This window comes from Pelophylax lessonae (genome assembly GCF_965119305.1).
Source record: "Pelophylax lessonae genome assembly, chromosome: 12".
NCBI classification, from domain to species: domain Eukaryota; kingdom Metazoa; phylum Chordata; class Amphibia; order Anura; family Ranidae; genus Pelophylax; species Pelophylax lessonae.
The window spans coordinates 201,012,140-201,038,369 of record NC_138779.1 but is presented as its reverse complement, the minus strand read 5'-3'; the positions used below and the strand labels follow the sequence as shown (position 1 = coordinate 201,038,369).

At 41.2% G+C, this 26,230-nt stretch overlaps 2 protein-coding genes across 2 annotated transcripts in view; both read left to right on the top strand.

Moving 5' to 3' along the window:
- The first annotated feature begins 11,066 nt into the window (after positions 1–11,066).
- LOC309568178 (chemerin-like receptor 1) lies at positions 11,067–12,119 on the top strand. The gene has a single exon (XM_082273814.1). The coding sequence runs from the start codon at positions 11,085–11,087 to the stop codon at positions 12,054–12,056; it is 972 nt and encodes a 323-aa protein (XP_082129940.1). The 5' UTR covers positions 11,067–11,084; the 3' UTR covers positions 12,057–12,119.
- Positions 12,120–22,079: 9,960 nt separating this feature from the next.
- The window catches only part of LOC309568984 (uncharacterized protein), a gene marked incomplete at both ends in the record, with an annotated part of 34,798 nt that continues 30,647 nt past the window's right edge, over positions 22,080–26,230 (top strand). Inside the window, one exon of the mRNA XM_082274748.1 lies at positions 22,080–23,077. Within this exon, the coding sequence (XP_082130874.1) occupies positions 22,080–23,077 (998 nt within the window). The remainder of the gene's footprint in view (positions 23,078–26,230) is intronic.

Sequence of the window (26,230 nt, the reverse complement as noted above, 5' to 3'; positions counted from 1 at the left end):
AAGTCAGCAGCTACACTTTTTTTGTAGCTGTTGACTTTTATTTTTTTATAGGTGACTGGAGTTCCTCTTTAAGGGTGTAAAAACATTCGGGGCTGAAGTGGTTAAGATGTTTCTGATGCCAGAAAGGCGAGGTTTATAATAGTCATCGTCCAATATAGTTTTTTTTATTGCAGATACCGATACTTTGGTCATCGCATATCGGTTTCGGCTGATATTGGCCGATATTTTCATACATTACATTTTTTTTTTTTGACAGGTACTCTTGTGGAGGGATCTGGGGGTCTAAAAGACCCCACACCCCCTCCTCTGCACTTAAAAGCATTCAAAATGCGAAGTTTGGCTGCTTTGAACGCTGTAATTTTTTTTAATTTGGCGCCAAGTACCTGGAAGTGATGTCATGACATCACTTCCGGGTTTTTACATGGAGATCTGTGTAGAATGCGGCTTTGATCGGGTCTTCGGCGGCCCTGCACGCTGGTTGCCTGGGTCTTCCGGTGGGATGGGCGACCCAAGCGAGCCGCAGAAGGCGGCGGGAGGGAACGTCCCCTCCCGCTCCTTGTAATGACAGCCGAGTGGCTTCTCAGCCGCATCAGTTGTCATTACAAGACAGCCGACCCTCGGCTATGGACACCGGTACCGGGGTGATACCTCTAGCTGCAGGCATCACTCCGGTACAGCACTTTACCGAAATATTGGCAATATCGGTAACTTCAGAGGCCAATTCCAATATATCGGGGAAAGTGCATATCAGCCGATAATCGGTTGATCCCTAATTGATAATCATGTGACTGCCGTTATTGTCTGTCACAACGGTCACATGATCGGAAAGCTTTCGAATGCAAGTAGCGATCTGGAGCTTTCCGTTAGATGCCAGTAACTGTAACGGAAGCGCGCAAGGTGCGCGCTCTCGGTACAGGTTGGTTTATATGTTGGTACGCAAATATGCCGCCACTTAGCATCAAAGCCCACCTGAACAGAGGCCACATGTTCGTGTAATGTCAGTGCAAAGAGGTTAAAGTCATTTGGTGAAGAAATAAGAGTGTTGATGCCGCCTCTATTATTAGAGGATTCTATAAACGTATTGCGCGTGTTATTATATATTGACCTTGATGCCATTCGTGACGTCTGTCCCTTGACTGTTGCAGATTGCATGCATTAACTGCTCATTTCCCAAATCTTTGAGCACTTAGCGAGTAAACTGTTGCCTAACTTCCTGTGGTTTTCTTATTTAGAAAGTTATGTCCAAGTGCATGTTATAAAATCAAATCTGACATCCTAAGCTAAAATGCTGTTCTATGTTTTATACATTAAGATGAAAATAGTTGGTAAATAAGTGTTACCAAAGCTGTGAGTGTGAATAATAATAGATATAACTCAGCTGTAAATTATAAAGCTATTATGATTCACCAAGAGAAGTTTCTTACATTTAAATTACTGTTTTTTATGAAATTTTTTGCCTAAAGCTTTCATTTTTGCTACGTAAAAATGAAACCTTCATACGTACTGTATAAATAAATTGAATTAAAGACTTTAGTTGTCACATACCGAAAAGTTTCTTCGCAGTAAGAGCTGAGAAAATGTGTAGTAGACACCGTAATGAACTAGTTCTTTTCAGCTCCGTAGATCATTTTGAAAAAGATCTGGATGCATTCCTAACTGCACAAAATATAACAGGATATTAAAGAATACAAGTGCAAAATTGGAATATCATCAAAAAAGTTAAATTATTTTGGTAATTCAATTGAAAAGGTGAAACTCATATATTTTACATCGATGTGTTATCAGAGATGTATAAAGTACTAGTGCTCTATCAAAAAAGTGACATGAGTAGAAGTTGAAGTGCTCTTTAACCACTTAAGCACCGGAAGATTTTACCCCCTTCCTGACCAGGGCCTATTTTGCGATTCGGCACTGCGTTACTTTAACGGACAATTGCGCAGTTGTGCGACGCTGTACCTAAACAAATTTGACGTCCTTTTTTTCCCACAAACAGAGCTTTCTTTTCGTGGTATTTGATCACCTGTGCGATTTTTTGATAAACAAAAAAAAGTGTGTCAATTTTGCAAAAATAACAATATTTTTCACATTTTTTTATATGAAATTCCCCCCCAAAAAATGTAAAAATCAAAATTTTTGAACATTTTAGGCCAATTTGTTTTATGCTACCTATGTTTGGTAAAAAAAATCGCAAAAAGCGTATTTTGATTGGTTTGCGCAAAAGTTATTGCGCTTACTACCTAAGGGAAAGATTTTTGTCATTTTTGTTTTTTTTTTTTAACGAGTAATGGCGGCGATCTGCGATTTTTTTTGCGGGACTGCGACATTGTGGCGGACAGATCGGACCCTTGACTGACATTTTTGACACTTTTGGGGTTACCAGTGACATTACTACAGTAATCAGTGCTATACATATGCACTGTTACTGTAAAAATGACACTGGCAGGGAAGGAGTTAACTTTTTTTGAGAAGGAGGGGTTAAGTGTGTCCCTAGGGGCCTGCTTCTAACTGTGATTGGCTGTGGCTACTGGTGTAAGAACAGAGATCAACAGTCCTACATAGCAGAACCGTGTGATCTCCATTCTTACACAGGGGAGAATGACAGGCGGCTGTTTTTACATTAGCCGCCTGCCTTTCTCCGGCTCTAACGGACAATCACGAGTGCCCGGCGGACATCGGGTCCGCCGGGCACATGCGCGGGGGGGGGTCCGTGAGCGAGCAGGAGCGCGCCTCCGGCGGCGCACGCTCGCTCCCCAGAGCCTCACAGGCTAGCGGCGTAGACCTACGTCGCTTTGCCTGTGAGGGGCTGACTGCCGACGTAAATCGGCGTTAGGCAGTCGGCAAGTGGTTAAGCACCAAACTTAAGTAGAAGTACTAAAGTATTCAACATTTTTTGTACTTAAGTATTGCAAGTAGTTTATTTTAAAATTTACTACTCAAGTACTGAAAGTAAAAGTACAAGTATTGTTTTATGTAGTTATTAAAGAAAGTAGTCAAATTGCCTTTAGAGCAGGCCAGGGTAGGCGCGGCATTCCCTGCTAAACAGCTTCTGGGCATGCCCAGAAGCTGTGGAGGGATGCCGCGCCTGCCCAGGAAGTGAGGAGAGGGGCCGGTGCAGTGCATTGTGGGACTCCAACGTCACTGAAGAGGACACGAAGAGGGACGCTGCGGCTTCATCTGCCCACACCTGAGATGGTATTTTTAGCTAAAATTGACCCCCGAGGCCGGAACTTCGCTTTAAGTTCAATGCTTTGTTAATCTGAATTGTATGTGATGGATCAGAACACTATAGTCTAAGTTGGTGAAGTGAAATGAGAGAAATATATACATAAAACAATTTTTTTTTAAATAGAAAACAGAAAATTGGCTTGTGCATATGTATTCAACCCCTTTGTTATGAAACCCGTAAAAAGCTCTGGTGCAACCAATTACCTTCAGAAGTCACATAATTAGTAAAAAGATGTCCACCTGTGGGCAATCTAAGTGTCACATGATCTGTCATTACACATACACACCTTTTTTGAAAGGCCCCAGAGGCTGCAACACCTAAACAAGAGGCACCACTAGCTAAACACTGCCATGAAGACCAAGGAACTCTCCAAACAAGTAAGGGACAATATTGTTGAGAAGTACAAGTCAGGGTTGGGTTATAAAAAAAATCCAAATCTTTGATGATCCCCAAGGAGCACCATCAAATCTATGATAACCAAATGGAAAGAACATGGCACAACAGCAAACCTGCCAAGAGACGTCCGCCCACCAAAACTCACGGACCGGGCAAGGAGGGCATTAATCAGAGAGGCAGCACAAAGACCTAAGGTAACCCTGGAAGAGCTGCAGAGTTCCACAGCAGAGACTGGAGTATCTGTACATAGGAGGACAATAAGCCGTACGCTCCATAGAGTTGGGCTTTATGGCAGAGGGGCCAGAAGAAAGCCATTACTTTCAGCAAAAAACAAAATGGCACGTTTTGAGTTTGCGAAAAGGCATGTGGGAGACTCCCAAAATGTATGGAGGAAGGTGCTCTGGTCTGATGAGACTAAAATTGAACTTTTTGGCCATTAAAGAAAACGCTATGTCTGGCGCAAACCCAACACATCACCGAAAGAACACCATCCCCACAGTGAAAAATGGTGGTGGCAGCATCCTGCTGTGAGGATGTTTTTCAGCAGCGGGTGGATGGTGCTAAATACAAGGGTATTCTTGAGCAAAACCTGTACCACTCTGTGCGTGATATGAGGCTAGGATGTATTTTCACCTTCCAGCAGGACAATGACCCTCAACACACTGCTAAAGCAACACTTGAGTGGTTTAAGGGGAAACATGTAAATGTGTTGGAATGGCCTAGTCAAAGCCCAGACCTCAATCCAATAGAAAATCTGTGGTCAAACTTAAAGATTGCTGTTCACAAGCGCAAATCATCCAACTTGAAGGAGCTGGAGCAGTTTTGCAAGGAGGAATGGGCAAAAATCCCAGTGGTAAGATGTGGCAAGCTCATAGAGACTTATCCAAATCGACTTGGGAGCTGTGATTGCCGCAAAAGGTGGCTCTACAAAGTATTGACTTTAGGGGGGTGAATAGTTATGCACATTGCCATTTTCTGTTATTTTGTCCTATTTGTTGTTTGCTTCACAATAAAAAAAAAAAAACATCTTCAAAGTTGTGGGCATGTTCTGTAAATAAAATGGGTTAAATCCTCAAACAATCTCTGTTAATTCCAGGTTGTGAGGTAGTGTCTCCATCTGCTTATCAGGGGAGCCTGATTGTTAGTTAGGCCTGTTGCATGTGTCCATGTGCGATTTGGAGGGGGGAAATATCCAGTAAAAGTGATAAGCCACCAGGAGAAATGTGAGGGGTGTAGAAATTAGTTTCTGAAGACTTATCCACCTGCTCCTCTCCCCCCTCCTCCAATGGCTGCTCCGTCCTCTGCTCTCTGTGTGTGTACAGAGCAGGTGACGGCTTGGGAGGTGCAGCTGTGTCCAATCCATTCCCACACTGCTCCATCCACTCCACCTCCAGCATACCTGCAGCCTGCCCTGAGCTTCACACACATCCCTTCTCCCCCTCCCCCTCCCCCTCCTGTGTGCTCCATCTATGAAGGAAAGGTGGGCAGGAAGATTAAAAAGAAGCAGCTGAGCTGACAACCACACTGAAATACAACACTGCTGAATGAGCCAGTGAGTCCCCCGGGACCATTCCAAGTGAGTGATCACTGTCACTGACCAAAACTTGCTCTCACCTCGCCCCCCATCGTTCCCTGATCCCCCCCCCTCTCTGTCTCCCTGACCCCCTTCCTCTTTGTCTCCCTGACCCCGCTACCTCTGTCTCCCTGACTCCCCCACCTCTGTCTCCCTGACCCCCCATCTGTCTCCCTAACCCCCCCCTCTCTGTCTCCCTGACCACCCCCTCCCTGTCTCCCTGACCCCCCCCTCTCTGTCTCCCTGAACCCCCCCTATCTGTCTCCCTGAACCCCCCCTATCTGTCTTCCTGATCCCCACCCCCTCTCTGTCTCCCTGACCACCCCTTCTCTGTCTCCCTGGCTCCCCCCCACTCGCTGTCTCCCTGACCCCCATCTGTCTCCCTGACCCCCCCCCCCCATATCTGTCTCCCGGAACCCCCCATATCTGTCTCCCCGAACCCCCCTATCTGTCTTCCTGATCCCCACCCCCCTCTCTGTCTCCCTGACCCCCCCCTCTGTCTCCCTGACTCCCCCCTCTCTGTCTCCCTGGCTCCCTCCCATCTGTCTCCCTGATCCCCCCCCCTCTGTCTTTGCCAGCACTGGAAATAGCTTTACCCCTTTCTGTTAATAAGCTCCTTCCTTCCCATCATCTACCTATACATTGATGCATCACAAAATTACTTTATTAACTTTATCCATTTGGTTTCTCTTCACATTGGTGCGATGCGGGAAACCCTGCAATTCAGTGCTGGTTCTCGTATTGCACCAGAATCGCACAGTGGTTCACACTGAGATCTGCAAATTGCTGGGGGTGTCAATGTAAAGTTAATGACACCCCCAGATTGGTTCAAAGATCGCAGTGCGAACTGTGAAATGGTGCAGAAATCAGATTGCATAGGTGTGAACACCCATGTGATCCGATTCCAGTGCAATCCAAAAATAGGGACCTGCACCATTTTGGCGCAAATGCAATGCAATTTCAACCATACAGTTTGTGAGACTGAAATTGCATCCCACAGACATCACATGTGATGTGAATCACATGCGATGTCTGGCATCGCACTAGTGTGAGCCAGCACAGATTTGACCCCTCAATGACCAGGCCATTTTTTGCGATTCGGCACTGCATTACTTTAACTAACAATTGCGCGGTCGTGCGACGCTGTACCAAAATAAAATTGATGTCCTTTTTTCCCCACAAATAGAGCTTTCTTTTGGTGGTAATTGATCACCTGTGTGGTTTTTATCTTTTGCACTATAAACAAAAAAAGAGCGACAATTCTGGGCAAAAAAAAAACTTTTTTGATTATATATATATATTAGAACATTTCAAAAAAAAAATCAAGATTTTTCATCCTTTTAGTCCAATTTGTATTCTGCTACATATTTTTGGAAAATAAAATCTTGATTGGTTTACGCAAAAGTAGGGGAAAACTAGGGGAAAGATTTATCTTTTTATTTCACTAGTAATGACAGTGATCTGTGACATTGCAGTGGACAGATCGGACCCCCTAACTGACATTTTTGGGGGGGGACCAGTGACATTACTGTAGTAATCAATGTTAAAAATAAGCACTGTTACTGTAATAATGATACTGGCAGGGAAGGGGTTAACCCAGGGTTGAACAAAGGGTTAAGTGTGAACCTAGGGGGTGTTTTCTAACTGTATGGGGGCGGGACTTGTGAAATGACCAAAGAGACCTGTGCTCCTATATAGAAGGATCACAGGCACTCTGTGATCATTTAAGAGAGAAGAACGGTCGGCTGTGTTTACAACAGCAAACCGTCATTCTCTCTCAGCGGGAAGCGATCACGATTGCCCACCGGCCCTGTGCATCAGCATCCGCACTGCCTAGAACTGGCTAGAACTTGCTTAATATGCAATGGAGCTACTGGCCTTTCCTGCTTCCAACGTACTTTCCAAACGGACGTTCAGTGCTGCTGTCCACAGATTCTGTTGACCAGCTGACTTTTATCAAAATGAATCAGTCCTGGATCAACAGCTATCAAGCCCCTGATGCTGAATTAACTGGATTTGCTAGGGGTCTGCCATCCCTTGAAGACTGCATATGCTTCCTATCCTATTCATCTACCTTGATTCTGCCAGGTTACAAAAATGTTTTTGGTTTAAGTTACTACCAACCCCCAAGGCCTAATTTTTCTGCATGTGTAAGACAGGTGCATACAATTTAAATTTCGTATACAACTTTAAACAGCAGGCCATGTCCCTGTGCCCTGTGCCCAGCAGGAGTAACTTTGAGGGTTTACAGTGTTCAGACACCACCAACACCAAAGGCCCAATTTTTGGAACCTGCATGACAAGTACATGCAATTTTCAAATTTGTATGGAATTCTTACCAGCAGGTCCCATTCCTGTGCCCAGCAGGAGTAACTGTGAGAGGTTGGTTACGGTGTTCAGGCACCAGCAACCTCAAAGGCCCAATTTTTGGCACCTGTTTGACAAGTACATGCGATTTCAAAATTTCTATACAATTTTTAGCAGCAGGGCCCATTTCTGCGCCCAGCAAGAGTAACTGCGAGGGGTTATGGTGTCAACCACCAACAACCAAGGCCCAATTTTTCTGCACCTGCATGACAAGTACATGCGATTTGAAATTTGTATTTATATTTGTATATGACATTTTTTTCCTTTAGAAATGTCAGTATTGCTGCAGCAGGCTACATACATTGTAGAAATGCACTACTTTACAGGCACATTCAGGGGACCCCCCCAGGCACGATTTGTGAAGGAATTTTTCATTTTTATAGTTTCACTTTAAGCCTCATTAAAATCAGTTAATCAGTGCTCCTTTAAAAACGATCGCTTTTAAAAACTTTGCATTACTACATGTTCCCCAGGTCAATACCCAGACCCTCATACACTTTTTTGGGGCAATAACTTGCAATTAAGCCTTCAAAATTAGGCCATTTGGTTTTAGACGTTCAAGTCCCATAGACTTCAATAGAGTTTGTTTGTTTGAACAAACATTTCCCCTGTTCGCAGTGTTCTGGTGCGAACCGAACCAGGGGGTGTTCGGCTCATCATTAGTAATAACACCAAGGATTGTTGATCCAGGGAATATCTGACTGTGTTGGTGGCTCAGAAAGGATTTTTTTACCCCGCTGGAGCAAAAAGGACCATGCTTTATTAGAGGTCGTCTTCTTTTTTTTTTTCTTCCTCTGGATCAATTTTGTGTATAGGGTTCAGTATATGGAGGGTTTTCTGATTATTTATTATTTTTTTTCTATTGGTTGAACTAGATGTACTTGTCTATTTTTTTTTTTTTAACGTCCCCCGCTATTTATATGATAAAAAAAAAAAGAAAAAAATCTGCAAATTTATGTAGAATAATTGGAGATAATGGAGAATATCCAGGTACGCTAAGCATTAAAACCAATTTACATATCACAGGTGCACCACAGAATGCAGATGATACTATTTATTAAAAGGCAAATAAAAGAATCCAAACATTATAATATACATGCAAAGAATCCTCAGCTCGTGGCTAAAGTCTGAATAAACCAATAATTCAGGACATTGATCACTTGGCTAGGAGGATCCTACCAAATGCTGGGAAGGAATAGGTACCCTGTGTATTAAAGAGAAACTCAATTTTCATGGAAAAAATTATGGCAAATAAAAAAAATAAAAAAAAAACCACAACATAGAATATGCAATTGATGTACAATCCATGTTGTAATTAAATGTTAAAAAAAAAAAAAAAATTACAAAAAAGGTATTTTTAATAACATTTAATTACAACGTTTATTGTACATCAATCGCATATTCTATATTGTTGTGTTTTTTTTTTATACATTCTTTTATTTTTTAGCAGCCAAGAGTATATCACATTACTAATATGTAGATATAGTCAACTATATGGTGGGAAAGTCCATTAGGCTGGAAAAAAAAACCCTGTTTCTTTGGTAAGGCTGATAGATGTTAGGTGGTTCCTGGAACATTTATCAGTCCTCATACCTTTTTTATCACAGTGATGTGTTAACAACTAAAATAATTAGATTCCTTTTTAAACAATACAGCTGATTTGCATTTAAGATTCAGCGTCACATGGACTTCCTCATTGCAACATAACACAGTTCTATTGCAATGAGGAAGCATTAACTAGAGTTACTTTTTTCATGAAGGAAGATCATGTCCCTTCACATTCACTAACTGTGTAAGGAAATTTTTTAAAAAAGTGGAAGTTTGGTAGAAATGAGAAAGCGCTAAAATTGTCAGAGCCAGAAAGGAGAGGATTCACTATACTCATCAACCGCTCAACAACTGTAAGTTCACATTTTCTACATTTGTTTAGCATTATCAGTCTTTTTACATAGATATTCATTTTTAAGAATATTGTTTTTGCTTAGAGACAGAACCTGTTGGACACGAGGAGATGTAAAAAAAAAAAAGAGACAATTAGAAAATGTTACCAAAAGTTGTGACCACTTCAAATCTGTGTTCACATAGAAAAAAAAAATTACAAAATAAATAAATAAATATATATAAATTAGAGAGAGAGAGAGAGAGTTTTATGTATTTGCCTTTTTTTGTTACATTTCTAGCCATGAGCTTTGAGAATATCTATAAATATTTATGTTTTATATAATTACATTTATATTAATTTATTATTACTTAAAGCATGAAAGATATAACATTTGCTAACAATGTGCTTCAATTTAGGGTTGATCTACTAAAGGAATAGAGACTATTCACTTAGATTAGTAAATAGGGGCCATCCCCCCCTCCCCCCCCCCCACACAGGTTTCTAATGTTCTATTATGATTAGAATATTGCCGGTTTTCTATGGTTTCACTTATTTTCTTTTGTAGTGCTACAAATAAGCTTTGTTTTATTGAGATACCTTTTATATTTTATTTGTATGAAAAAATATTCCCAACACATTTTTAAGGCTTAAAAAAATAGGGAGAATCTGTGTTCCTCTTAAATACCCAACCATGTGTAAGGATAATAAAAAAAAAAAAAAAAAAAAAAAAAAAAGATTTTGGCTTGCAAGGGTTTGGATTATTAAAATGTTTGTGAAGCCTTAAAGGAGTTGTAAATTCAGTTTTTTTTTTTTTATCTTAATGTATTCTATGCATTAAGATAAAAAACCTTCTGTGTGCAGCAGCCGCCCCTCAGCCCCCATGATACTTACCTGAGCCCCCTCTCTATCCAGCAATGTTCACGAGTGCCTTAGCCGTCCGGGACTCTCTCTCCTGATTGGCTGAGACACAGCAGCGGCACCATTGATTCCTGCTGCTGTCAATCAAACTCAGCTAGCCAATCAGGAGAGAGAGAGGGGGGCTGGGCTGAACAGCATCTCTGTGTCAGGATGGACACGCGGAGCTGCAGCTCGACTTGGGTGCCCCCATAGCAAGCGGCTTGCTGTGGGGGCACTCAACAGGAGGGAGGGGCCAGGAGCTGCAGCCAGGGACCCAAGAAGAGGAGGATTCTGGGCTTCTCTGTGCAAAACCAACTGCATAGAGGAGGTAAGTATAACATGTTTGTTATTTTAATAGAAAAAAAAGCAAGACTTTACAATCACTTTAATGTTTTTTTTTTCTTAATGCATTCTGTAAATAAAGGTTAAAAACTTTCTCTGTCTGGAATCGCCCACAACCCCCCCCCCCCCCCCGTTATATCTACGTGAGCCCTATGGCGATCCAGTGTTGTGCATGAGAGCACAAGCTCTCCTAAATCTACCCTCCCCCCTCACAGGGCAGATTGATAGCAGTGGGCAGCCATTGGCTCCTGCTGCTGTCAATCAAACTCTGACGAGGGAGCGGTGACGGGGCAGTGCCCCATGGTCTTTGTATGGACGCAGTTAATATTTTTTGTATATAAGCTTATAATACATTTCTTATTTCTGTAGGAAACAACAGTCTACCTTTCCATGCGACTATAATGGAGAACATCTTAATTTCCAACTTGACCTCTATCTTTGATGCCAGTGATGGTTCACAAGGACATTGTGTGAACCTCACTAAAGAAGATAACCACTTTGCCCGGAACATTAACATTGTGTCCGCTGTCATCTGTTCTTTGGAATTCCTTGTAGGAATACCAGCCACTGGATATGTTATCTGGATGAAAGTCTACAGATTGGAGAAGACATTCCGCTCAGTGTTGTCCCAAAGTTTGTTCATCTCTGGATTCATTTGGTCATTATTTCTGCTGCTAAACATTGTCTACTTTGCCTGCAACATCAACTGGCCTTTTGGTTCCTTCATGTGCCAGCTACACAACTTTATGTTCCATCTCAACATGTTCATTAACGCTTTTACTCTGACCTTGTATAGTGTTGACTATTGCTTGGTTGTGATGTGGCCCTTAAAATACAATGTCTACAGAAGACCTCACCTGGCCTCAGTAGAAGTCATCGTTTGCTGGGTTTTCGCTGTCTGTGTCGGTTTTCCCCATTTCTTCTTCAAAACCACCTATGAATGTTCTAGTACAATCAGATGTTTTAATAGATTTGATGATACTGAAATGACCAACACCTGGAAACACGGAAATAAGGTCCTAGCAATAATAACATTCATCCTAGGGTACTGCATTCCAATCCTCATCATCTTCTTGTGTTTCGTTATTACGGCCGTGGTTTATCAACAGAAGAAGACCTCAAAATATACCCCAGCCCTAAAGATGATCTTTACCTTTCAGACGTTGTTTGGTTTTTGCTGGTTGCCGTATCATGTGTTATCCTTCGTAAAACTTTCCCTATCTACTTCTGGAGGAAAAAACCTGGTTGGAGTTGTGGAAATGGTTCAGCCAATCGCAATAAGCCTGGCTTCTTTGGGTGGTCCAATCAATCCTATTATTTATGCTTTCATATCTCCAGATTTCAAAAAGAATTTACCAAAATACCGGAAATAACCAGACAGACAATTTTTTTATTTTTAAGTTTAGTTTTAAAAAAACATTCTGAATTGTAAACTTGTTTTTGTAAAAGTAAAACTTTGTGTAATTTATGTTTTTTTTTTTGTCTTATTTATTTCTGTTAATCATTACTGTTTAAGGCAGTATTAAACCCAAAAGCAAATATTTATTGTATTACAGCTTATCAACTCTTAGAGCCCATTCACACTGAAGCGGCACGACTCTGTACGACTTCGGGGGCGACTTGTGAAGTCCCGTGCACCGAGACTTCGGAGCGACTTGCACGGACTTCATATAATGAATGTCTATGCAAGTCGCTCCGAGCAGTGGTGTATTTTGGTTTTGTGCTGCCCTAGGCAAGACTAAAATTTTGCACCCCCTCCTATGTAAGTTTGCCCCACTCCTTCCTTTATAATGGGTGTGACTCCCTCCAAAATTGAAGGACTACAAGTCCCAGCATGAACCCCTGACATCTCATGAGAGGGGGGGGTGAGAGGGGGGGAGAGAGAGAGAGAGGGCAGATGAGAGAGAGGGGGGGATGAGAGAGAGAGGGGGTGAGAGAGAGAGAGAAAGGGGGGTGAGAGAGAGGGGGGATGAGAGAGAAGATTAAAGACAGAGAGAGAGAGAGGGAGATGGGAGAGAGAGGGAGTGAGAGAGAGAGGGAGAGAGGGGGATGAGAGAGAGAGAGGGGTGTGTGTGAAAGAGAGAGAGAGAGTGGATGAGAGAGAGAGAGAGAGAGAAGGATGTGAGGGAGAGAGAGAGGGGGGTGAGAGAGGGGGGATGAGAGAGAGAGGGGTGGGTGAGAGAGAGAGACCAGAGGAGATGAGAGAGAAAGGGGGGGATGAGAGCGGGGGATGAGAGAGAAAGGGGGGTGAGAGAGAGAGAATGGGGGGGTGAGAGAGGGAGAGAGAGAGAGAGAGAAGAGGGTGAGAGGGGCAGTTCTAGCAACTAGTGGCCAATAGAGTCTAAGGTGGAGGGGGGCTTTTTTGATGCCCCCCCTGCAAAGTGCCGCGCTAGGCCTGGGCCTTGTCGGCCTAGGCCAAAATACAGCACTGGCTCCGAGGTCACCCCGAAGTAGTACAGGACCCTTTTTCTAAGTCGGAGCGACTTGTGTCGCTCCTATTAGAACCGGTCCTATAGCAGTCAATGGACCGCGAGGTCTGCCTGACAAGTCGCGGTAGTGTGAATGGAGCCTTATGCTGGCCATACAGCTGCCGAAAGATCGTTTGAAAATCTGTCATTTGGTCCGATCGTTCGTTTTTCATCCAGTTAATGGGCACAAATAGAAAATCGTTTTTAACTTTTCAGAGCCAAAAAAATCAAAGGAACAGTTTTGAAAATCTGCCGACCGAACGATAAATTGAAAGGTTAATGTGTTTTCTCGGCTGACCTGTTTGCATTAGGCATATGTGACAAACTAAACAAAAAACGGATTCATTTATGTCCATTGAACGATTTATCGTTCGAAATTCGGTCATTACATGATGGCACGATCGTCCACTCTCACGGCCGATTTTTCATGTTTTGAAAATGGGTTCGCCCGATATTTTGGCTAGTGTATGGCCAGCATTAGATGTGACAGCTGCATTCATTTTCTTTTTTTAGGCTTTCTTTCCTTTTTTCACCTAGTGATTCTGTTAAGTCTGTTGTTTTTTAACCACTTGTCGACCGCCCGCCGCAGTTGTTACTGCGGTAGGCTGGCTCAGCTGCGCAAATCGACGTAGGGGGTATGTCGATTCGCAGGAGTGGTGCTGGGGGGCGGGCGGGCGCGTGCCGATGCGCTCCCGCCCCTGCTAGGCAGCAAGAATGTTGATCCATGGGACAGGGGGGGGGGGGCGCGATTGCCCCCTGACACCCGCGATCACTCCCCATTGAGAAAGAAGACGGTCATCTGTTGTACACAGCAGATGGTTCTCTCTGAAATGATCACGGAGTGCCTGTAATCCTTCTATATAGGATCACAGGTCTCTATGATCATTTCACAAGTCCCTCCCCCACACAGTTAGAAAACACCCCCTATGCTCACAATTAACCATTTGATCACCCCAGGTTAACCCCTTCCCTACCAGTGTCATTATTACAGTAACAGTGCATATTTTTAGCACTGATTACTGTAGTAATGTCACTGGTCCCCCCAAAAGTGTCATAAATGTCAGTTAGGGGTCCGTTCTGTCCACCGCAATGTCGCAGTAATGATAAAAATCGCTGATTGCTGCCATTACTAGTATTAAATAAATAAATAAAAATGACATGAATCTTTCCCCTAGTTTGTAAATGCAATAACTTATTGGGATTTTTCTTTTTTTTTTTTTTTACCAAAAAATATGTAGCAGAATACAAATTGGCCTAAAAGGATGAAAAAATTATTATTTTTTTGTTGGGGGGAATGTTATATAGCAGAATGTGAAAAATATAATTTTTTTTTTCACAATCGTCGCTCTTTTTTTGTTTATAGCGCAAAAAAAAAAAAGAAAAAAAATCTCACAGGTGCTCAAATACCACCAAAAAAGCTCTATAAATCCTTCCGGTCCAGAACTGGTTAAAAGAACAAGCTGTTCACCAGATGTAGCAATTCCAAGGTTGAGCAAACCACTTACCACTGATAGGGGTGCTTACAATGATCAGCTTTTATTTATGTAAAAGCTTGTCAGAATATTTATACTGCTCTGATACAACAGTGTCTATTTATGTAAATAAGCAAAGATCTGTAAGGTAGGAGAATCTCAACTTATTTCCACAAATCAATATGTAACAAGTTCTTTTTAATCAATGAATTTCTTTTTAACAGCATATACCAATCTTAGTGAAAACAGTCTACAGTGGGGAATATATAAGAATATTTATTCACAAGACATGTATTCACAATAAATGATCAGACTTGAGGTAACACAAAAAGATAACTTTACATACAAAATAAAAAAACTTTACATTACAATACAAACATAAAACAATAAATGCAATGTGATATGTAGCTCAATAATAAAATTAAAAAGAAAGCAAGATTATGTTTTCCCCAGGTATAGTAGAAACCATAGATAAGTGTTCTATATAATCAGACCACAATTATCTGCGAATTGCGCAGCCAACAGTCACTCCGCTGCAGTTGGAGTGAGAATAGGCTATGCAAAACGGGAGACTAATACGCTAATATTGCGCTAAACCTGATATTAATAAAAATGTATACAAACAAAAATCAGTTTTTAGAGAAAAATCTAATATGGTTCATATGGCTGGGACTGTAATCTCATTACCCTTAAATATGAAATATAAAACATATAAGGTTCAGGTCAGGTATGGGATTTTAAGGGCAGGAGTAAGGAAAGTAGGCAATAGTTGTGCAGTAGATAAAATTTATTGCATAAAGTATTGGTTTATATACAAGGATAGTAGTGACTTGATGGGTAAAGTCCCATTGTGCCACGGCCCAAGAAGTAAATGATTATTATTTAGACCTCACTTGATGAGAAACTCCCCCTTTTTTCTAATATTCAGCCAATCACCTCTCTCACCCAATACAGCATACTTGTTCCTGCAGCACCTGGAGAAACTCCGGGGAGGCATTACCTTAGGAAGTGAATAAAAAATGTATGTCAAACTATACTGAGTACAAAATTGCATCTTGAATTACAGCATATTATGATATGACTTAATACTTAATTTGATTACTCTTAGAATCGGTGACATATCCTTGATAAAGGCCACAACAGGCCGAAACATGTCGGATTACCGATCAGGCCCCTTCTCTGCATTTATCCCTGTCTATTGACACGAGGAACAGCAGAGCAGGACCACCTACAACTTATTCTCAAGTCACTTATTTTCTCACTTGTATCACACTCTATTATTTCCTCTTACTGGCACAATGGGACTTTACCCATCAAGTCACCACTATCCTTGTATATAAACCAATACTTTATGCAATAAATTTTATCTACTGCACAACTATTGCCTACTTTAATTACTCCTGCCCTTAAAATCCCATACCTGACCTGAGGCATCACAACCTACAAATAATCTCTCGGGATGGTGGCAGAAACGACTATTAACCTTCCAATGCAAGATCCAAAACCCCATTTTTTCAAATAAAACATATAAGGAAGGAAATAAACAATATTAAATAAAATCAAATAAACAGTAAGGTATATTTGTGACACTTAAGATGGCTGCTGCAATAGTGCAACCAGTGTTAATTAACACTGATACTGGTTGCACTAATGCAGCACAAAGGGGTTAATTAACTGCCACTGGTCGGTCACTAATGCATCAGTGACCAGCAGTGGCAATACATTAACCCCCTCATGCTGCATAATACAAATACCATTGGTAATTAAATTAACCACTTAAAATTGTAGATAGAACCGGCGCTCAATCACCCCCAATATGTTATAAAAATCACAGGAATAAATATGAACATCTAAAAACAAGCAAAGCAACAGCAAATCAATGTAAATAAGTGAACAGTCATGTGCACAGTGACAATAAGTGCAAGTATACCATAATAAAAATAAGCAGCAATATTTGTACTCTACCTAGTTTCTTTTATCCTTTTACTACATCTGGTTGATGGTCAGTGCATAGGCTTATCCAATCTTTTTAAATTAACCACTTGCCAACTCATGTATGCCCCTGTTCTATCTATTTTAAAATCATTTGGGGGAAAAAAGTCATTTTCGGTTTCGGTTTTCGGCCAAGGGCAACCTGCATTTTCAGTTTTGGTTTCGGCCCAGAATTTTCATTTCGGTGCATCCCTAGTTGAAAGTGTAATGAGTGTTGTCGTAAGGTGTGTGTGTATGTCTATTACATCTGGGTTTCCCTTTTTATATTGTATTGAACAAAAGGCCAGTAAAATTACCATAAGCCGAACCCAGAAGGAGGAACTTTATCCCCATTGGTTGGGATTACTTATCCATTAACTGGTGAGGTCATTGGCAACACCCCTACTAATCATCCAGTATTTTGGATATTAGAATTATATAATAATTTCTTCATTTAAGAATAATCATAACAACAATATGAAAATCTATCCATACTCTCATGGTACACATGTGTTCATCTAATATCTCCATCATGTATCTAGGTAAGGATTGAACCTGGCAACGCCCTTTAATAAGGATATATTTTTAATACAATATATATATTTATTGGAAATTACTGATTTACCCCGAGACTACATTTAGTAGCAGTCACCAAAGGGGGCAGTATTCTATTACTTATTAGATTCAGTATATAGAATACAATAGCACCACTATTAAACTGATAACCTTATGACCTGGCTGGGCAAAAATAGTTAAATCCCTTGGCTGTGTCATATGCTGCCAAGAAAAGTGTCTGGCTTGTAGGATTTATATTACCTAGCCGAGGCCGAAACAAATCTTATTTAAACACTCCCTCCACATGCCATAAAATGAATGAAGTAATTAGTTTCAAGACACATAGGTCCTTACACTTAAAATAAATATTCGAATATATATATATATATATATATATATATATATATATATATATATATATATATCCAACATTATATAAATTCCAAGTTCACACTTACTATTTTAATAATAAAACAATAAAACCGGAAATGACGAGAGGGGCCGATTCAGGCGCATTCTGGGACAAGAAGACGCGGAAGAAGACACAGAAGAGGACCGCGCCAGCTTCAGCTGCCCACAAGAGAGATGGAAACGCCGTGGAAGAAATTTTATAAGTAAGTATTTCTTCTAAAAGGTAAGTGCGAACCGGGACAGATCAGAGGCTAGCCATTGTGGAATGTGCTAGCCCTGACTGTCCCGGGGGTATGTTTATTAAAAAATGACTTCTGTGCCCGGAACTCCGCTTTAAAGAAATACAAAGAAAATCTTCTATATAACTTAAGACTCTGTAAAGGCATCTTGCAAAAGAACATATGCACTTTCCATCACCTCTATACAAGATGGAAGCTGTGCTGTTCAATATTTCTCTGTATAGAACTGAATATACATAGCTTTTTATAATACCCTTTTTCTTTTATTTAATCTCCCCAATAATCCTGACAAGCTTTATTCCAAAAGCAAAAAATAAATAAAAAATTTGCTGTAACTGCTTATAAAGTATTAGCTGGGGTTTGGCTTCAATTTGTTAGTGTATATAAATCTTCTTGTCCATCTAACACCCTCTTCCCCCCACACTGACAGTGCTACAATCCAAAGGCGTCTATGTTGCTCCTTCGTCCAGAGTGGAGGTACTCTATTACAGGAGATGTGTTATTGGCCAGATCACCAGGTGAAAACCAAGGAAAAAAAAAGCTTACAAAAGAAAATTGGACATTAGGCAATCACCACATCAAAAAATTGGTAAGCTGCAATATATTACCTATTATTTTGTGTGTGTGTGTGTACACATATATATATATATGTATATATATATATATATATATATATATTTATAAAACCAAAAGTATTGGGACGCCTGCCTATACACACACATGAACTTTAATGACATCCCAGTCTTCGTCCGTAGGGTTCAATATTGAGTTGGCCCACCCTTTGCAGCTATAACAGTCCTGGCTTACAGTCTCCGCTCTAATTCATCCCAAAGGTGTTCTATTGGGTTGAGGTCAGGACTCTGTGCAGGCCAGTAAAGTTCCTCCTCCCCAAACTCGCTCATCCATGTCTTTATGGACCTTGTTTTGTGCACTGGTCCAAATCATTTGGTGGAGGGGGGATTATGATGTGGGTTTTTTTTTCAGGGGTTGGGCTTGGCCCCTTAGTTCCAGTGAAGGGAACTCTTAAGGCGTCTGAATACCAAGACATTTTGGACAATTTCATGTTCCCAACTTTGTTGGAACAGTTTTGAGATGGCCCCTTCCTGTTCCTACATGACTGCGCACCAGTACACAAAACAAGGTCCATAAAGACATGGATGAGTGAGATTGGGGTGGAGGAACTTAACTGGCCTGCACAGAGTCCTGACTTCAACCTGAAAGAACACCTTTGGGATGAATTAGAGTGCAGACTGCAAGCCAGGCCTTCTTGTCCACATCAGTGCTTTACCTCACAAATGCGCTTCTTGAAGAATGGTTGAACATTCCCATAAGAAAACAAAAAGAGAAGGGAGCAATGACCTTGTGCATTACCACTTAAAAGTTTATTAAAATCAAATAAGGATAGCGTACAATATACTCACAAACATAGGATATGAACAAGCATATAGGAAATGGGCACCGCTCACTTCCAGGACACTTCTCTACTGCTGGATAGCACGATGGCATCCTCAAAACCTGATGTGGCTTACGCATTTTCGAGGGAGGACCCTCTTCCTCATAGCCAAAATCGCCACTCAAACATACCCATAGACACACTCCTAAGAGCCGGTTCAAACTGGGGTGACCTGTCAGGCGACCTGTTCGCCTGACAGGTCACCGTAGGTCGCCTGCCATAGAGAAGCTGTGGACCCGTTCTAATAGGAGCGACACAAGTCGCTCCGACTTAGAAAAAGGGTCCGGAGCTTCTTTGGGGCGACCCGGAGCGACCTGCATAGACTTCAATGTTATGAAGTCCGTGCCGGCCGCTCCAAGGTCGCGGTGCGAGCAGCGCACCGCGACTTGTGAGGTCGCCCCGGCAAGTCGGATCACTGTAATGTGAACCAGCTCTAAACCTTCTGGACAACATTCCCAGAAGAGTTGAAGCTGTTATAGCTGCAAAGGGTGGGCCAACACTATATTGAACTCTACAGACTAAGACTGGGATGCCATTAAAGTGTATGTGTGTGTAAAGGCAGGCGTCCCAATACTTTTGGTAACATAGGGTATGTCTGGTTCAGCGGGGACTGGCCCAATTTCAGTCCATGCATGGGCTAACTGGTGGTACACAAGTCGATCTATCTGAGGTTACCATCTTTTGCCCCAAAAAAGATGGAAACTTCAGCCATAAACTATATGGTAGGGGTGGACATGAGTAGTGCTAAACTATCTTGTCTGCCTATTTTCACATTTATTTCTCTCTTACACGGTACGAGATCTCCTTATCATTGAAAACAAATGTCATGCAAGTAACTGTATTTATTATCTAAACCCTATCTTATCGATCGCTGTACAAACGTTCATTTTTTACAGACACACAACTTTGTCTTCTCATCCTTATCACTTTGTTATTATCAGATAATATCATAGACAAGTTTAAGTCCACAAAAGGCTGACAATACACTGAGTGCATACACATTGCTGAGCTGTACTGGAGCTAAACATACAGGAAAACGTCTACCAGAAACACTCTGACTTCAGGTGAGGACAATAACATGAAAAGAATACAGAAGAGATTGCATATAACCTTACTATAGGTCTACAGATGTAAAAATATTCCTATGGAGAAAAACTCCCAGCATGCCCTTTACACTGCAGTGCATTAAATGGATTACAATTCTAGATTGGAATTGTATAAGCTTCACATTGTTGTGCATTGAATGGATTAGAATTGTATAAGGGTCACATTGTAGTGCATTGAATGGGTAAGAATTGTATAAGGTTCACATTGTAGTGCATTGGATGGATTAGAATTGTATAAGGGTCACATTGTAGTGCATTGGATGGATTATAAGGTTCACATTGAAGTACATTGAATGGATTAGAGTGATATAAGGTTCACATTGTAGTGCATTGAATAGATTCAAATTTATTAAGGTTCACATTGTAGTGCATTGGATGGGTTAGATTTAATTAAGGTTCACATTATAGTGCATTGGATGGATTCAAATTTATTAATGTTCACATTGTAGTGCATTGGATGGATTTGAATTATATAAAGTTCACATTGTAGTGCATTGGATGGATTCAAATGTATTAGGGTTCACATTGTAGTGCATTGGATGGATTAGAATTCTATAAGGTTCACATTGTAGTACATTGAATGGATTAGAGTGATATAAGGGTCACATTGTTGTGCATTGGATGGATTAGAATTGTATAAGGTTGCAGAGGATCTATTTGACTGTTTTTTCTATTGTTGCAGGGGAAGATTTATTGCTGTTGGGGGGGGGGGGGTCTATTGTTGCTGATTCCAGGGGATCCATTTTTACTACTTTTCTAGTTATCATTAACAAATTCCATAAAATTACCTAGGACCACAACATAATACTTGGTTCTGTATTCTCTAAAAGGAGGGGTCCTGGGAGGTGGGCAGAGGTTGGAACCAAAGGACAGCGCTCGGAGGTGGGTAGGGAGTGGAGACAAGGGGTGACTCAGAACAGGGGAGTACCTGCACCTATTCTCGGAGAAAAAAAGCTCTGTATAAGGTTCACATTGTAGTGCATTGAATGGATTAGAATTGTATAAGGTTCACATTGTAGTGCATTGAATGGATTAGAATTGTATAAGGGTCACATTGTAGTGCATTGAATGGATTAGAATTGTATAAGGGTCACATTGTAGTGCATTGGATGGATTAGAATTGTATAAGGGTCACATTGTAGTACATTGAATGGATTAGAATTGTATAAGGGTCACATTGTAGTGCATTGAATGGATTAGAATTGTATGAGGGTCGCATTGTAGTACATTGAATGAATTAGAATTGTATAAGGGTCACATTGTAGTGCATTGAATGGATTAGAATTGTATAAGGGTCACATTGTAGTGCATTGAATGGATTAGAATTGTATAAGGGTCACATTGTAGTACATTGAATGGATGAGAATTGTATAAGGGTCACATTGTAGTGCATTAGATGGATTAGAATTATATAAGGTTCACATTGTAGTGCATTTAATGGATTGGACTTATATAAGGTTCACATTGTGGTGCATTGGACGGATTAGAATTATATAAGGGTCACATTGTAGTGCATTGGACGGATTAGAATTCTATAAGGTTCACATTGTTTTTCAGGATAATAAAAGGTAGGAATCTGAAACAAAGGTTACAAATCATTGTAATGTTCAGAGATCACCCAGAGGGGAATGTTTTTTTTTTTCTCTCAACAAAAGTGGAGTTACAATTTAAATGATTTTTATTTTTCAGGCCAGCAAAACTTAATATCTAACTTCTAAATTATGAATACCAATAAAAGCGTGGAACTTCTTGAATTTGAAGACTTTATGACTTTTATTTATGAATTTCAAGTTTCATATGTGGTCTTTTTATCAGTTGTATCTCTGTTGGGAATCACGGGAAATGGTTTGGTCATCTGGTTTGTTGCCTTCAGGATGAAGAAGACGGTCAACTCTGTTTGGTTCTTAAGTTTAGCTGTTGCTGATTTCACGTTCAGTCTCTTCCTAACCACAACTGCCATATATATTGCCCCTGGCTTTTACTGGCCATTTGGTAGCTTCATGTGCAGTGTGAACTATCTTGCTTTATACATCAATCTGTCTGCCAGCGTATTTCAACTCACCGCCATCAGCATTGACCGCTACATCTCCGTAGTCTTCCCTGTTTGGAGTCAGAACCATCGCACCGTGAGATTGGCTGGGAAAGTCGTCCTTGTTATTTGGATTGTATCTCTTCTACTCAGTTTATTTTACTTGTTAAATTCACACATATCAGATTCCCAAGAATATATGGTATGTTTCCTTTTACAGTCAAGACAGGAAACAGAAGTGATATTAAGAGTTATTATTCTGTTTGTTATACCTTTTACCATCATTATCTTCTGTTACACCATCATCTTTTTGCGTATCCGAAGAAATCGCAGAGCAACGTCTACCAAACCTTTCAAAGTTATTGCTGCTGTCATCATTTCCTTCTTTATTTGCTGGTTTCCTTATCATTTATTTTCTCTCTTGGAGTTGTACACAGACTACATGTGGTGGGATTTAAAACGCTGGAAGATAATTTTTATTGGTTATACAGTATCGTCTCTGATGGCCTATTCAAACAGCTGTGTTAACCCCCTTCTCTATTCCTTCATTGGGCTAGACATTAAGGAAAAATTCTGGAGTGCCATTAAATCTGGTTTTGAGAGAGCTTTCACCGAGGACACCAACCTGACCGATCCAAAGGGACACGGATTTGACCGCAGATTGATGACTACTCATGAAACAAGCCAAATGTAATTTTGTTGGTTTAAAAAGGGACATTTAGCCCCGGTTCACACTACTGCGTGTGCGGGGTTCGCATGTAATGTCGGAGCGCACTGCTCCGACATGACATGCGATCAGCTGTGCGGTGCGAGTTTAGCCATACAGTTTGTATGGCTAAATTCGCATCGCACCCGCAGCAAACACGCACAGGAGGCATTTTTGCTGCCGCATCAGGATCGGATCGCACAGCGGTTCACACTTGTGCGATCCGATCCTGTGCGAACTGCACGATCGCACTGCGATATGCGATCAAACTGGGGGTGTCGTTAAGATTACATTGACACCCCCAGCGGATCGCATATGGCAGTGTGAACTGCCGGGGGTGCGTGTGCGATGCGGGAACAGGCTGCGAATTCGCAGCCTTCCCGCATCGCATCAGTGTGAACCGAGCCTTATGGATGATTTTTCCTTTTTTCTGGAATGGACCTTTTTCTTCTCAAATATGTTGTATACTAAAAATTTTAAACATACCTTTTCACCTATATATATGTGTGCAGAACCAAAGAACAACTACAGTAAATCAGTCCTAACAAGGGTTAAATTCCCTCAATTTCTGGGGGGACTTTAACCACTTTACCACCGGAGGATTTTCCTGCTCAACGTCCAGGCCACTTTTTGCAACTTGGCACTGCGCGACTTTAACTGACAATTGCGCAGTCATGCAATGCCGTATCCAAACGAAATTTATGTCCTTTTTTTCCCACAAACAGAGCTTTCTTTTGGTGGTATTTGATTACCTCTGCACTTTTCATTTTTTTTGCGATTTTAATAAAAAAAAAAAGTGAAAATTTTGCGAAAAAATTGACATTTTCTACTTTTACAGTTAAAAAATATCCAATATATTCAATTTTTGTCATATATTTAGGCCAAAATGTATTTAGCTACATGTCTTTGACAAAAAAATTCTCAATGAGCGTATTTTTAACCGCTTTAAGACCGGACGATTTTACCCCATTCCTGACCAGGCTATATTTTGAGATTCGGCACTGCGTTACTTTAACGGACAATTGTGCGGTCGTGCAACGCTGTACCCAAATAAAATTAATGTCCTTTTTTTCCCACAAATAGAGCTTTCTTTTGGTGGTATTTTATCACCTGTGTGATTTTTTTTTTTTTTGCGCTATAAACAAAAAAAGAGTGACAAAAAAAAAAAAAGACAATATTTTTCACATTCTGCTTTGTGAATTTATGTGATTTTAACATTTGTAGTTTTAACTTGATTGATTTATGTAATTTTTGATCGCCATATAATTTTAAATGTTTTTATTGTATATAAAATATTTGTGTTTATGTGCCTGCTGTGATGCACCGGTTTGCGTTCGGTGTTCCGGGCTTCCGGATGTGACGCTATATAAACGAAATTGAATGTTATTTTGAGTGGTTGCCATTCTGACCTGGACTCCATGTTTCTATTGGCTAATGGATATATGGATCGGTTCCTTTTGGAACAAATAAGCGCAGCGATTCGGGTTAATTATGGCCGCTAAATGTAGTATTTCCGGGCTAAGCACTGTTCCGGGATGGAGCGCTTAGGTCACTTCCTGTGCGAGTGGTCACGCTGGAAGTTCCAGATGTGCAATATTGCCGGTTTTTTCATTCACTATTTATAGGGGTGTGACGCGGACGCTGGTTACGCCCCCTTGACAACATCGTAATGACGAAACGCGTTGGGAGGAGCTAATCCAGCGTCACCTCGTCACACCCGGAAGCCCAAGGTCGGCCATCTTTTTGGTGGATCCAGGAAGATCTAATGCCCGAAGCCTCTGGTGCAACACAGCAATCACATGCCTGTCTTTTTGATCTGTGGGTGAGTGCAATTCCTATTTTGTTGGCAATAAACTTGTTTTGTGGCGGTATCACACTATGGGCTTGTCCCGATCTTTTATTATTCCCCACTATATATTGCCTCTATGAGAGAGTTTCCATCAAGTTTTGGAGGGGAGCCAGTGTTGGTGCATATCCTGTGGCTGAATCTTACCGGAGCTGATACGCTGGGAGGAGGCTGTAGTAGTCCTTAACTACTCGCTGCGCACTGCCTATTTCTCTCTGGTAAGAGACTCTATGTGGTGGATGGGATCACAAGTTTTTTTGTCATCATAACGTTCACCTGGGTGGAAGCCTTTCATCACATTATCACATGATATGAACTTTATTTAAGCATCTGCTGGATCTCTAATCAATAGAGTGGACTGTACAGCATTTTTATTTTATATGCTTCAACTATATGATCTTGACTGATCAGTGCCATTCATTTCCCACTTCAAGACTTTGTTAGACTGGTGCTAATTATTTTAAGCATGTGGCCAGATATTTTCTGTCCGATATTTTAGCGCGACTCCCTTTGTTTTTGATATACAGTGTGCCGTCAGCAAGTGGTTAAGGACTCGAGAAGTATTTGTCATAAAATGTATACATTTTATTTTAGTTCTTTAACCACTTGACGACTCCCCCCCCCCCCACATGTACATATACTGCGGGGCGGCAGATCTTCTACACGAAATCACATAAGTCATTTTGCTCTTTCACAGGCGATCAGCTCCCACTGTGATTGGACACAGCGGGAGCCAATCAGCGGGGTCCAGGGGACCCAATGTTCACTGGAAACCGCAGATCTTTCACAAGAGAGGCACCATGGGGGTCTGTCTATGTAAACAAGTCAGATCGCCGTTCTGTGACATGGAAAGACAGAGATCCTGTGTTTCTGCTAAGCAGGAACACGGATCTCTGTCTTACCAAAGTTAAAGCACCCCCCACCCACACACACAGTTAGAATGCACTCCCAAGGGACACATTTAACCCTTTGATCGTCTCTGAAGTTAACCCCTTCCCTGCCAGTGTCATTTGTACAGTGATAGTGCATATTTTTAGCACTGATTACAGTATTAGTGTCACTGTTCCCCAAAAAAGTGTCAAAAGTGTCACTTAGGGCCGTTTCATACATATGCGATGCAGGAACCCTGGGCAGTCACTGCAGGTTCCTGCATCGCACTTGACTCGCAGGGAGTTCACACTGGGGGTGTGAATACAATCGCTGGGGGTGTCAATACAAAGTTAACGACACCCCCAGATCAGTTTGCGTATCGCAGTGCAAACTGTCAATTCGGACGTAAATTGGATCGCAT

Coding starts and splice junctions, on each gene's coding strand:
- LOC309568178 (XM_082273814.1), top strand. CDS start 11,085: ATGGAGAACATCTTAATTTCCAACTTGACCTCTATCTTTGATGCCAGT.